Source organism: Mastacembelus armatus, chromosome 16 (genome assembly GCF_900324485.2).
Source record: "Mastacembelus armatus chromosome 16, fMasArm1.2, whole genome shotgun sequence".
Classification (NCBI taxonomy): Eukaryota; Metazoa; Chordata; class Actinopteri; order Synbranchiformes; family Mastacembelidae; genus Mastacembelus; species Mastacembelus armatus.
This window is the reverse complement of record NC_046648.1, coordinates 624,964-637,548: the sequence shown is the minus strand read 5'-3', so window position 1 is coordinate 637,548 and position 12,585 is coordinate 624,964. Positions and strand designations below refer to the sequence as shown.

The following is a 12,585-nucleotide window of genomic DNA, read 5'->3' as shown; positions in this document are numbered from 1 at the left end:
CTTTTTAAAAAAAACTGAAGAAGCAAGGTCCCGTCCAGGGTTTTTTATTGAAGTAACATCAAACCTGTGTGTTGAGGTAAGCATGCCACTGGGGAATACGAAGGAAGCGATTCCCCTTAAAAAGGACTCCCTTAACCATATCCCCACTTACTTTGTAATTCGCCTTGACAGTAAATCAATTCTCAAGCCTGGCCCCTTGGACTCCTCCAACCCTAGGTCCTCCTCACTCAACATTCCTGCACACATGAATCACTCCAGCTCCTGGCTTCTAGAAGGCATTTCCTGCCCGGCCCTCTCTCTCCTTCTCTCTTTCTGACTCCTCTGCTGAAAGCTGGGCAGGAACCCGGCCCAAGCTTTGATTTGGACCCAGAGGGAGAGAGGGAGGAGAGCTTGGCTTAAGATAGGGCCCTGGCTCTGGGACTGCTCCGAGAGAGAGCGACATGGAGACCTGGGATGTGTTGGGAGATGCCTGCACACCCAAGCAGGGATTTACTGCTTTATCCTTCAAATTGCAATATGAGCAGCCGACCATATTCCAACGGCAACATCACTCCCAGCGCAAAAGTCTGCCCTAAGGGAGCGTCCTCTGTAAGGATGTAAGCACACATTCTCTCTGAGACAGATGTTCATTATTTCAGTTCTGAGACCACTTAACATGGAACATTATCACAGAACTTTGAGAACGACAGAGTATTTACTGTTTTAAACTCTTTTAACACACTGTCAGGGCTTCATGATAATAATTCTCAATGCTGAAGTGGATAGAAGAGCATTCAAATATTTTATGGCAAAAATGTACACAATGGGAACATGAGTTGACTCTTTAAAGCTGTACACCTGTTCGACCAAACCCTCTAGAAATCACCGCTCATACTAAACCCACAGTATATGTACATACAACATTTTGTGAGTGGAAGGGACTTGAGAAGACCGAAGCGGCTCTTAAAAACAATGGTCTAAATTGTCTTCATATTATATACACAAAAGTGAAACGTACATATTTTACAGAGAGACCACCACACAAAGATCACAGACACAGAGTCTTGGAGAGAGGGCCGAGCGAGGCTGCAGCTGAGTGACAAGGGTGATGTGTGGTGGCAGGGAGAGCTGGTTTACTGTGCAGTGACTGCCGTGTGTGTGTGTGTGTGTGTGTGTGTGTGTGTGTAAACTGCAGGGATGCAGATGTTTGTAGAGACTTGTTTAACTTGTGACTCTTGTGAGTGTGTGATCTCATCCTCTTCCTTTCTCAGATCATGGCTCTTATCACCAGTCTCCCTTTAACCTGGTGAAGGTAGGTGCTCTGCCCTGACTCTAAGCTCTGATTGGTCAGAGCTTCTTCCATGCTATCAATCGGCTCCTCCTTGACCTTGATGATCCCGCAGTGGGGGTCAGGGAGGTCGCTGCTCGAGCCGCTGCTGCTGCTGCTGCTGCTGAGCGTGTGCTTCCGGATGACTCCTCCAGGGGGCAGCCTGTCCTCCTGCATGCTCTCCATCTGCTCTCTGTGCTGCTCCTCGAGTTCTTCCTCCGACTCATGCAGGTGTGTGCTGGGCTGACGTAACTGCTCAATGGACTTGGACAACAGCTGCAAAACACATCGGCTCCACATTAATGATGATACCCTGCGGCCAAACAACTTTAACAATCAGACTTTTATCACCGCTAAGCAAAAAACATCAATTTGAGGTTTCGACAATAAAAAACAATTAACACGCTAATCCATCCAGACCAGCAGGGATTTTACTCCTTAAAAACACAGGTACACCAGTTCATATTAAAATACTCTATGGGACAAATGACTGGGAAACTGCAGCAGAGTAGCCATTCTGCAGGTGCCAATTAAGAAACATCCAATAATGGTAAGTGGATTAGTGCCACTCGCTTTATTTTGTGATTGCACAAGGTCACATCTTGTATTTTTCATTATCTACTGTAGCTGTGTTTTGGTGAACAGATATAGGTGTTATTAAATGTGGAGGATATCAAGAGAACATATGACAATGCTGCTATTTCTGCATTCAGGGAGTCGGTTAAAAAGCTGTAAAAATAGATTTTGAAGAAGGTAATTGTGCAAGATAACTGGAAAATATGTGAGGGAGGGATGTTTCAGTGTCTTCCAGCTCTGATATGGTGCCATGATAAGGCTGCTCTACCACAAGAGGGCTCAGAGAACAGGCAGAAAGTGCCTACTCTGGACAGCTGGTAACCAACAACATTACTGTCTACAGAAAACAGGCTGCGTGTAAATATCCCTTCCGCTATAAGAATTAGCCTCCTTAGCTTTGTATTTGTAAACACTATTCGTGTCTGCTCCTAAAACCCCTAAGCCTTTGTAAATTTCCATTAGTGCCCCCTACTGTCGCAGGCACTGAAGGACGTTTAAAAACAACCACAGAAAAGCCTCTGCTAAGAAACGAATTAGGGCAATGTTGCTGAGATCCCTCAATAAACTCTGAGCGCTCATCCCTGATTAGTGGCCATTTATAACCTCCACTCAAAGAGGATTTACTTGTGATCTCATTGGCTTGAGTGACCACAGCAGGGCCTGTTCACAGGTTTCTAGACAGCTCGTTTAAAAATCACATGAACTTCTCAGGCTACTTCTCAATAATTTCAGAGTTTCATTCAAAGTACTTTCAGCTCCCTGGCAGCGACACATGTCGGCTATTTTTAGTGTTAAGGAGGAATTTAAACAGAAACTGTTCACCATCTCTGCTCTGTAACACCATGAGTGCTCCGAGTGCTTTGTATGACTGCTAAGTAAGAGCCGCTCTACGGTTCCCATGGCTCTGTGGCGGCCCAGCGTTGGGACCCATCAGTATGTGAGCTCACACAATGCTGCCTTTCACAGTGTCTGCCACCTCACACACGTCCCTCACCAGGATAATTACACTCTGGTTATAGCAGGGTCACCTCGGCCAGTGAACAGAAACACAAATATTGTCGCAGAGGAACAAAATGTATTCTGGGCGCTTTTTCCTTCATTTGAACTTAGCTGCATTGAATTTCACAGAGTTAGCATGTGAACGGCACTGATGCCTTAAGCTATGATAACAGAAATAGTGCAGGGGAAGCATTTCTTCCCTATTTGAAGTCAGGCAGAAGTTCTCTGCTTCACAGAAATAACACCAGGATTCCAGGGAAGAACAGACTACGGCCCTGGTCTGTAAACTTGAGCTACCACAGATGCTTTTACAAAAGGCTAAAAATAGATCTGCAATTGTGCACTTAAAATGATTTATATCAGACTCCCTGCAGTAAAATACGTCCTACCGAGGCCTAAAAAAAAAGAATACAAAATGCTGCAAAGCAGCACAATACCTTATTTATATGGATCTGCTGCTGGTACTGTTTCTGTTTCTCCAGGAAGTGCTGGTGTTGCTGCTGGATGACGAGTTGGGCCAGTGTGTTCTGAGGCAGTGGAGCCGACTGGGTCCGGTTCAATGGCCGGTGTTTTGGTAGTTTAGGTCTGCTGCTGGATGGGCGATCCTTCATGGCTAGAGGGGACTGGGGGTGGGACGACATGGAGCTTTGGCCTTGACAAAAAATAAAAATGAAAATAAAAATGAAAAGTCAGATTATTAATCAGTTGCTTTTACGGAATTAGTCAAACAAAATGGGGTAACGTAACGCTCGAAGACAAAGACTCACCAGAGGAAAGGATCTTCTGCTGCCGCATCTGCTCCTTCTGGAGTAGGTGTTGGAGGAGCGCCTGGTGACTGGGGCTCACCTTAGACTCCAGGCCTGTCTGCAGGGGCACAGGGCCTAGGAGATGCCCAGGCAGCCCATGCTTAATCTCTGTTGATCTGTCTTTCAAACCCATTGCAGCCTGAGAGGAATAAAAAGATAATAAAGAAGGTGTATGAAAAGTATGAATTAAGAATAATCAGTGGTCAACATTACAGCTGTTCATTCTCAACTTTTTTGTGAATGGACATAGTTCATATATAAATGGGTGATTAAGTACATCAGAGGCCATGAGTGGTCCCTGTAGTGGATGAACAGGCCTCTGTGGAATGTGCCAGAGAACTAAAAGATGATATATCATAGCTGTCTTATCAGGAATTGTACTTGAGTGGAGTTGGACTTTTTAAAGGCTGTGATAAATGAGGTAGTAAGGAAAGATAAGGGCATGCCTGACACAAACCACTGCAGAACAATATTTATCTAAAGGCGATAAAATCACCTGGGGCCACAGGTCAGTGACCTGTGGTCGTACAAAGATCTGAGACAGCCACTGATGGCAGGTTCTGCAATATACAGACTTGCTTTATGAGTTCCATGGCTTACCACCACTGAGAAACCAAACTGGAGCATTAAAGAAGATTTCAGTTAAAACACACAGATTATCTACAAGAGCTTTACTCACACTAATGGGAGAGGATGCCGTCGAAAGCCCCAAGGAGATGTTGGGTAAGGAGGGAGACGTGTATAAGCTCAGCATGGACATGGAGCCCTCAGGTCGGAATAATCTCGGCTGTGAAGGCCATCTCTACATCAAACACACGGGTCAGCGTGAAGGACAGCAGATTCAGACATCCCATCATGGACCATTTCAAAAGGCAACATGACCAGTGGCAGAAACGTCAATGCATGAACAAGCCCCTCCTTGCTGCACGTGAAAGGTATGAGTTTTATTGACTCAAGGGTTGGCAGGCAGCAAAAGTTTCCTTGAGCTTCACAGAATGGCACCAGTGAGGACGATACATTACTCTAAAACAGTGCAAACCTGTAAATCCAGCACTCCACCCTCACGTCTTCATTCCCCAGTTGTCTGTTCCTACTCCCCGGTCCCCACCCTCAGGCTACGCTCTCAGAGAACATCGGCACCGGGGCATACTTCCTGTACCCAGCAGAGCACTAGACCAGCATGTGGTTTTGGAACAGCCATGTTTATCCTTCCAACCCCTACCAGTACTCAGTGACCTGTAGGTGGATATCCGGCCCATATTTGACCCGAGGGACCTATTCCCTCTGAAAAAGGATACCTAATGTAACGGTGAAAAAACACGCCTTGCTTTTGCAACAGGCATGAGGTCTATGGGCAGCCCCAGAGTCCACCAGTGACTTTCATGAGAGCCTCAGCTTGGGGCAATACAATAGCAATCCTGTGTGTTTATGCTGTTAGCATGTGGGTGTCTTTGGCTACCAGTGCCTGGGATATCAATTAAACTCCACAGTTCGTGTGTCTCCCTAAGCTCCAACCTTCAGCCCGATGTCAGGGCTGTGTCTCCCTTCTCTGTGTGGCTGCAGCTCCCCAGGAGAGTAAACAGTGATGGTTAAGGAAAACACAGCTGTTCTGTTAAGATTATTCTGAGATGTGTCATATCTGCCACCCTCTATAATGGTCTTCTGTGTGAGCTCAGTCCAAGGGGAGCAGCTCTGGTCAGTAACTTAGCCACGAATCTATTGGGAACCACCTCTGAACAGCTCACAACAGGCGTGCGGCCAGGCCGGTGACAGAAACGCCACGACAAGCCAACAGCAACCTTACAGCCAAACTGAAGATGTTTTTTTTTTATTTCTTGGAAAAACATACAGCTCACTGTACAGCGCATCTGGAAAAAATGTTGGACAGAAAAATGTGCAGCATTTTAATATTGTATACTGAGTCTGTTTCCAAAACTTTTTACAGCGCTAGAATCCATTTATTTCCCTGCACAATATGTCGTCTTTATGCAAGCAGACTTGGTGTAATCAGACATGTGGGTCAGGCTGTGCCTCTTTACTGTCAGCATGTGGAGCCATATTCACTGGAGTGAAACAGACAGAGGACAACTGGCTGTTTTTATAGCTGCCGGCAGAAGGGCAGACAGGCATTTTGCGCCCTGGCATAAAATGACAGTCGTGATATTTGCATGGTTTCTATGCAGAAAAGCACCAGAAGTTAGCTTTTTGCTACATTTACTCTGGCTAATCACCATGATCATGATTTTTAAACATACCTCAGTTTTTGTGGTTGTAGGCAGAGAGGAGGGTCCATTCTCAGCCCCCAAGGCACTGGAGGCCCCTATGGGAGAGCTGGGGCCAGAGCCAGGGGCACTGTTAGTGGGTGTTGAGTCTAGGACAAAAATCAAGACGTTAGACACAGTGTCCATGCATGTTACAAAAAATTAAAAATTGATTTATATATATATATATATATATATATGTGGACACTATATACCCATTAGCTCCAAGGCCCGCTTCTTGTACGGGGCCATTATGTTTCCATCTCTTCTCTTTAGCATCGGACTGCTCCTCCTCTCTGCTACTTTCTGCTTCAGTCTGGATCGTACCTTCAGGTTAGGCTCAGAGGCTAAAACAAAACAAACATATATATATTTGTTCTGTAAGTCTGAATTCACAGCATTTCAATAAAAGAATATCTGCATTACATGGAGATAAATCATTCAATCATGTCGATGTAGGGTGACTATTTTTTAATAGAGTTAAACAGTATGTTTTTATAAAGCTAGAGTGAAATGAACATTTTCAAAGAAAATAGTAACATCATAAAACAAGAGGAAACTAAAAGCAAAATAAAAAGACCATAAATCAGTTAAAAAATAAGCAATGTTTTTATGTTTTGGCATGCAACAATTTCAGTTTCAGTGAAATTCAGAGCAGGTTTCAGATAAATTAAATGAGTCAGGATTGGGCCCATTTCCACCTCATCTGGACTAAATTAGGTTGAGCAACACACAGCCTCTAAGTGAAATAGTCCGCTACCTGCCGCCCTGGTGACCACAGTCTGATACAGTAGCAACAGTTAAACTAACACAAAAACATGGCAGATGTTTCATGCTCTCCCCACACCCCCTCCACCTAATGCAAAACAGAGATACCCGAACACACAGTCCGAACACGACTGCTAAGTCACACACACTCTCACATAGCCGGGCCTTATCTGATCCAGGCCCATAAATCCAGTCCATCGGTGCTGACAGTAACACTGACGTAATATTTTTAGCTGCACTGCTTTTGAACCTCTCAGCTCGAAATAACAATGGATTTAAAAACATTTTTTTAAATACTGGCACTTTGCTTGTATTGGCATTTTTAATATTTCATTATATTTAGTTTCCTATTTAATTTGAATAGATTTTTTTCACAGGAATGTCCAACTGATTTTTTATTTTTGACGACATTTTATTTAAAATTGAACTAAAATTTAAATTTAAAATTTATTTAATTGAAGCAGGGAGTATAGTCATTGCACAGTACAATCTTATTTGACCTATATTTATTTGTCATTTCTGTGTCTAAAACACCAAAATAAACGTCCAACTGCTGAACAGGGACATAACCTGAAACTTATGAAATACTGAGTTCAAGAAATTCAGCAGGATTAATGTGATCTACAACCTTAAGATTATTATGCTCTTAATTTCCCCTTTAATTCAGTGATAAAAGTTGATAACCGTGAATGTATTTTAGGATGCAAATCCCACATAACACCAATAAATCATGCCTGAATTTAAGAATATATCATATATCATCGCTCCCCTTGCTAAGTGAATAGTCTCTTCAGAATGAAATGACATTTAAGAAATCATTGGGGACGTACCCTCTGAGTCCCTAATGACATTTACATGTACAGCCCCGCCAACGTCTGTCACACACGTGACACTGGAAAAATGATATAATGCAAATAATGTAATAAAAAGTAGAGGCTGAATCAAGGTGAGTAATTCACCTTGAAAAACCTAAGTATCAGTTATAGAAGCGCAAGTCGATGCTTTTGTGTCTGCTCCCGCCTGGGCTCAGTGACAGTGACTCATTAGATCAACACATCTTATATGGGCACATCTCATAACTTCCTGTCGGCCCTCTGGGCACGGAATCCCACGGCGAGCTTTACGCACACACACTCTCAAAAACAAGCAGAATAGATAAGCTGGTCTTTGACTCAAAGCCAGAGCTCAAAACTGGAATTGAAGTTACGTAAACCTGCTGTTACACAATGGCCAACCTGTTTCAATTATTTAGTACAGCTCAATAATTAAACAGGTTTTTGCAATGTGTATGACAAACAGTTATACATAGGAAGCGGGGCTATGACGTAGAAGCACTGCAGGGAGGAGGATAAGAGCGATGAGGGGGCACAGCTAAAAGAGTGGGCCAGATGCTACTATTTCTGGCTTTTGTCAAAAGCAGCAAAACCCTCTCCCCTAATACATGACACAGACCTCTAATCCTGTGGGTGTGAGGTAGAATGAAAGAGAGCGAAGGAGGAAGAGAGGAGCCAGGAGAGATAAATGGAGAGAAAACGCTGTTGGGAGTCATATGAATCTGCTTCACGCCCTGCTGCCTTGATTGCTTTCTATTTTTACACACTGCTGCCACCAAGCTACACATCCCAATTGGTCGCCACGGGAACGCCAGACAGCAGCACGGGAACAAACACTTTCTCACCGGTCTCCGTGGAAAAAGACGCCCTGGCGCACGGTGCAACAGGAGACCGCGACGGCAGCGACAAAGCTCGTACGTGCGCTGAACACCTGGGTCACTTCCGCTTCGGCTTCTCGGTTAATAATGAAAACATACAGTAATGCCTGCAATATATCACAGTCATGAATCAGTCAGCTCATTACATGTGAAAGTGTTGCTGCAGGGCGAGTGAATGTGTTATGCTATCTCCACTTAATCAGAATTTTAACTCTGCTGTCACTGTGCGTATCTGACCAGTGGAGCCTGAACCTGGACAGATGGCTGTGTGGAGAACTGAGCTGTGTGTTCTCCACATAAGGAGCGACGCTGAAATGGCTGCATGGATGCACATTGGTCGCTGCTCATTTAACAACATGTACTTTAGACCAACACTTTATATTTCCCATGCCATGAGATCAGCTCAAGTCCAGCTCTTCCTTCTCGGTAGACGAGATCTGATTATATTCGTAACGTGGGGAGTTTCCACACTAACTTTATTTTCATATGTTTTGGGTTTTAGTTTTACCTTGAAAATCTATCCTGCACCTGCTCAACGCACACTTTTGGTAAGTGGGTCAAAAACTAAAGAGGGTGTTGCACTTCTTACTGCTAAGCTGCAACTATTCTTGCCACAGACTATCACGTGCCCTCAGTCCAGTCTATTCTGGTCCCTGAAGTGAAACAAAGAAGATATATACCAAGTAAACAAGTTCATCACGAGAAATTCTTTGAACTAGTTTTTGGGTAAATTAATAATTGTACCACGGTCTACGCTTTTATTTTTAAAAGACGTTGTTAACTATTAATAAGACACCTAATAGTTGAACTGAAAGCAGATTTCTTTAGCAGGGCATTTCAGACATAGTTAAAACTGTCCCAGATTGTGTATTTGGATTTGTTTCGTTGTGCTAAGTGTAACATCCTCTACCTGTGCGTACAAACAGCGTGATTCACATGGATTGCCACAGCTGTGTTCGAAAAGATATGAGGAAACGTTTGAGCAGGAAAATGTACCTGCATTAAGCCTGTTTGATTAAACCTCACATACCATTAGCTCCCACACAGCATATACCGTACGTCCTAAACATCAGTGTTACCCTCAAACCGAAGCAGAAAAAGTGACTCTTTGCCCTCCAGCCAAATGAGGAGGCTCTGGAGTCGTCCTCACTTTCCTTTCAGAGAGCCATCTTTGTTTAAACAAACACTCCTGTCGAGATTCATCCTGCCTATGAGGATCCTAACTCGGCAACACCTGCCAATCGGCTATCGGTGAGAGCCAGTGGCTTAGGGAACAACACTACCTTTGTGTGTCCCCCTCGCGTGCCAAGCTCTCAGAGGGCTTTAATGAAGACAGACAGGAAGTGGGGGAGGAAGGCCTAAGCAGGAAATGACCACATATAGATTCAGGAATCCAAAGAGCAAGAAATAGTTTTATCAGAGGAAGAGAGCCAGGGCTGGTTGAACCACGAGTGAAATGATGAAAACGTCATGTGTTTGGGCAGCAGAGAAACTGAAACTTTAGCCCCTCAGTTATTTGTTTAAACCTTTGTATTCACTGTGACAGATAAACAGTGCTACCCATAAACAGTCTCTCTATTATTTTAGAAAAGTGCTTATTACATTTGTAAAGCCATGTCTGAGAAATGTAAATATATATTTCAAAGAGATATTTCTCTGCTCTGAAGATGGCATGATTATAACTCATAAAGCTTTCATCTACCTTTCTGCCACTCGCTTAATTTTATTTTACAAGATATAACGCCTTTGCTTGATCTCTAAATTGTGTATATACCAAACATGACAAGCCTGCAGTTAAATAACTCAACAAGTGTAATTGTTTTCCAAAGTAATTAAAAGAGACACAGAAGGCAAAAGAACATAATGTAATTTGGTGACCTCATTGCAAAATTCTGAAGTTTTGCAGCTCGGTGAGTGTTAGAGCCACGAATTACTCTTATTTACACAGCCATTCCCAAAGGGTTTCTCAGACTTTAAAACAACAGCCCTAAGCTGCTGATTGGTGGGAAATGTGTCTTTTCAAAATAGTTTTTACAGCTCGTACCTTAGGAGAAATTAATCCGCTTTAATTCTCTCATTTACCACTAAACACTCCAAAGGAGCCTTGGAACTTGGTTTATTTTGTAACTTAGGGACAAATGTGGTTCCTTTAAAATAATGGCAAGATAATTTCAGTACAAATAACAGTAATTCAAATTTTAACTTGTGAAAACATGCAATAAACTGTTTTGCTGCCTGTGTTCAGCTGTCATGTTTTAGAATAATCCAAATTGGAATAAAGGAGGGTTAAGTTTCTCTTCTGGCCTGCGTCACCTCTTATGAAAGCTTCATGTTGAGCCCTGGAGGAATGAGAAGGGGCACAGGGGTCAAAATGAACCTAACTAATGTTATTAGCAGGTCAGCAGCAGCTTCAGGAAATAAACTCAATGTGTCGCCAACCTCTGGACTGACAAGGGTCAAAGAAGACACTCACTGTATTAATAACCCTGCATACAGTAATGAGACATCTAAGACTCTCCCAGGGATCCCTAAAACTGATGCGTCTATGTGTATTCATGTTTTTACGTCTGTGCTGTGTGTGAAAAGCAGCAAACCTGTCTTCCTCAAGGGGAAGTCGTCCTTGCTCTCTATGGGTGATGGCAGAGTATAATGGCAGGTGGGGGATGTGCCACCCAAAGGTGGGGAGCTTTGGTCCAGTGATGTGTGGTGAGAGGACCTGATCACATAAAACATAAAAACACACACAAGTTTTGGACTGAATGATACGGCATAATATCGTACGTGACTTAAATCCAGTAATTGATTTTTAATATAATTGTAAAGCGTCACAGCAACAATAACTTACGTGTACCAGAGTTTGGGATGGTGAATGAAAGAATGACTGGTTCCATTGCTGCCGGGGTCCTTGGCTGATTTGCTCAACAGAAACTCTTGGAGTTTCTGCTTCACCTCAGTACTGGCCACTGCACCTGCGAGACCAAAAGACAGAAGAGAAAGGTATTGGGGTCACCCTAGGGCTCTGTCTCACAGTTATTCTATTGGCTAAATAATATAATAAAGGCCAGTTTTCATATATCACATTTAACTTAAACTATTTAACTGCACTAAGGAGTTAAATGTGCCAGTCTTGAACTAGACCGATTCAGTTTGTTCACTATAATCTCCTCTGATTGAGTTTGCATGCTGTCTTCCACAGCAGCCATAACCTATGTAGGAAGATCTCCCTCTAGTGGTGTAAGGGCACTGTATGAGAGGCATGTGCTTTCCCCTGGAGGGTTATAGTTGCAGGGTACAGTTTCAAATTACCTGAGCTCACAAAGTCATAAATCCTGTCTATTAATAGCAATATGGTAAAAACAGAAATGAAATTATATATCTGAAGCTATTTTAATCTTGCAACTGAAAGAAATTTTCTTTGAAAAAGATTAAATAACGCTGCCCTGCCTTATGTCATCCCTGGAATGCACTAATTACATATCTTGTCATCACACGTCATACGTCATTGTTATATAACTGAACATTTTTCTTTATCCGATAAATAAAGCAAATTTCCTTCTAAATAAAGGTTGTCCTTTGTCTTGTTTACAGGTGATACCTAATAAGCAGTTTGTCCTGCTTAAGAACAGCAATTAAATTGTCCCATGCAAAGAGAACAGCGTCTTGTATATAAATGTGATCCATCAGTCCTGACTGGTTTCTCATTTACTTACATTACCTGCATGGTTGGTTCTTTAAGCTCATCTTTCGAGATACCTGAATTACCTCAGAACAAGCTAAACAGTATTTTACTGCTAGATATCTCAAAACCTTTGACAGTAAAAGGCTAAATATCTGTGTGACCAGATACAACAAGGTATGAGAGGGACAATCTCCATAGGCTAAACGGATCATTGAAAACTTTCATTACTGACTTTGACCTCAGGACACTGTCGTCAGGTTTATCCACCAATAAATGGCTCTCTGATGTTACCAAATGACTGAAGGCTATAATCCCAGTAATAATGACAACAAATCATGTTCATAACTATGGGAATATAAACGTTTTTCCTCGGTCAGGAAAGCATTCCTATCCAACTGGGTATATGGACATTTATGCAGGCCCCACTCTAAGGTAATATGTTTTAAAACATGATGAGGGTTATGACTTTAGAAATCTCA

General features: G+C 42.8%; 1 protein-coding gene across 8 annotated transcripts in view; it reads right to left on the bottom strand.

Moving 5' to 3' along the window:
* hdac9b (histone deacetylase 9b) overlaps positions 1-12,585 on the bottom strand; it is a 33,502-nt gene continuing 20,917 nt past the window's right edge. For 7 of the 8 annotated variants that reach the window (XM_026293170.1, XM_026293176.2, XM_026293168.1 and 4 more), the window contains 8 exons: positions 11,273-11,405; positions 11,022-11,143; positions 6,164-6,295; positions 5,943-6,058; positions 4,367-4,489; positions 3,649-3,826; positions 3,319-3,533; positions 1-1,582 (listed from right to left, as the gene is read on the bottom strand). In XM_026293170.1, coding sequence (XP_026148955.1) covers positions 1,247-1,582; positions 3,319-3,533; positions 3,649-3,826; positions 4,367-4,489; positions 5,943-6,058; positions 6,164-6,295; positions 11,022-11,143; positions 11,273-11,405 — 1,355 coding nt within the window. In that variant the 3' untranslated portion in view covers positions 1-1,246. The remainder of the gene's footprint in view (positions 1,583-3,318; positions 3,534-3,648; positions 3,827-4,366; positions 4,490-5,942; positions 6,059-6,163; positions 6,296-11,021; positions 11,144-11,272; positions 11,406-12,585) is intronic. The other variant, XM_026293169.1, reaches the window with a different exon arrangement.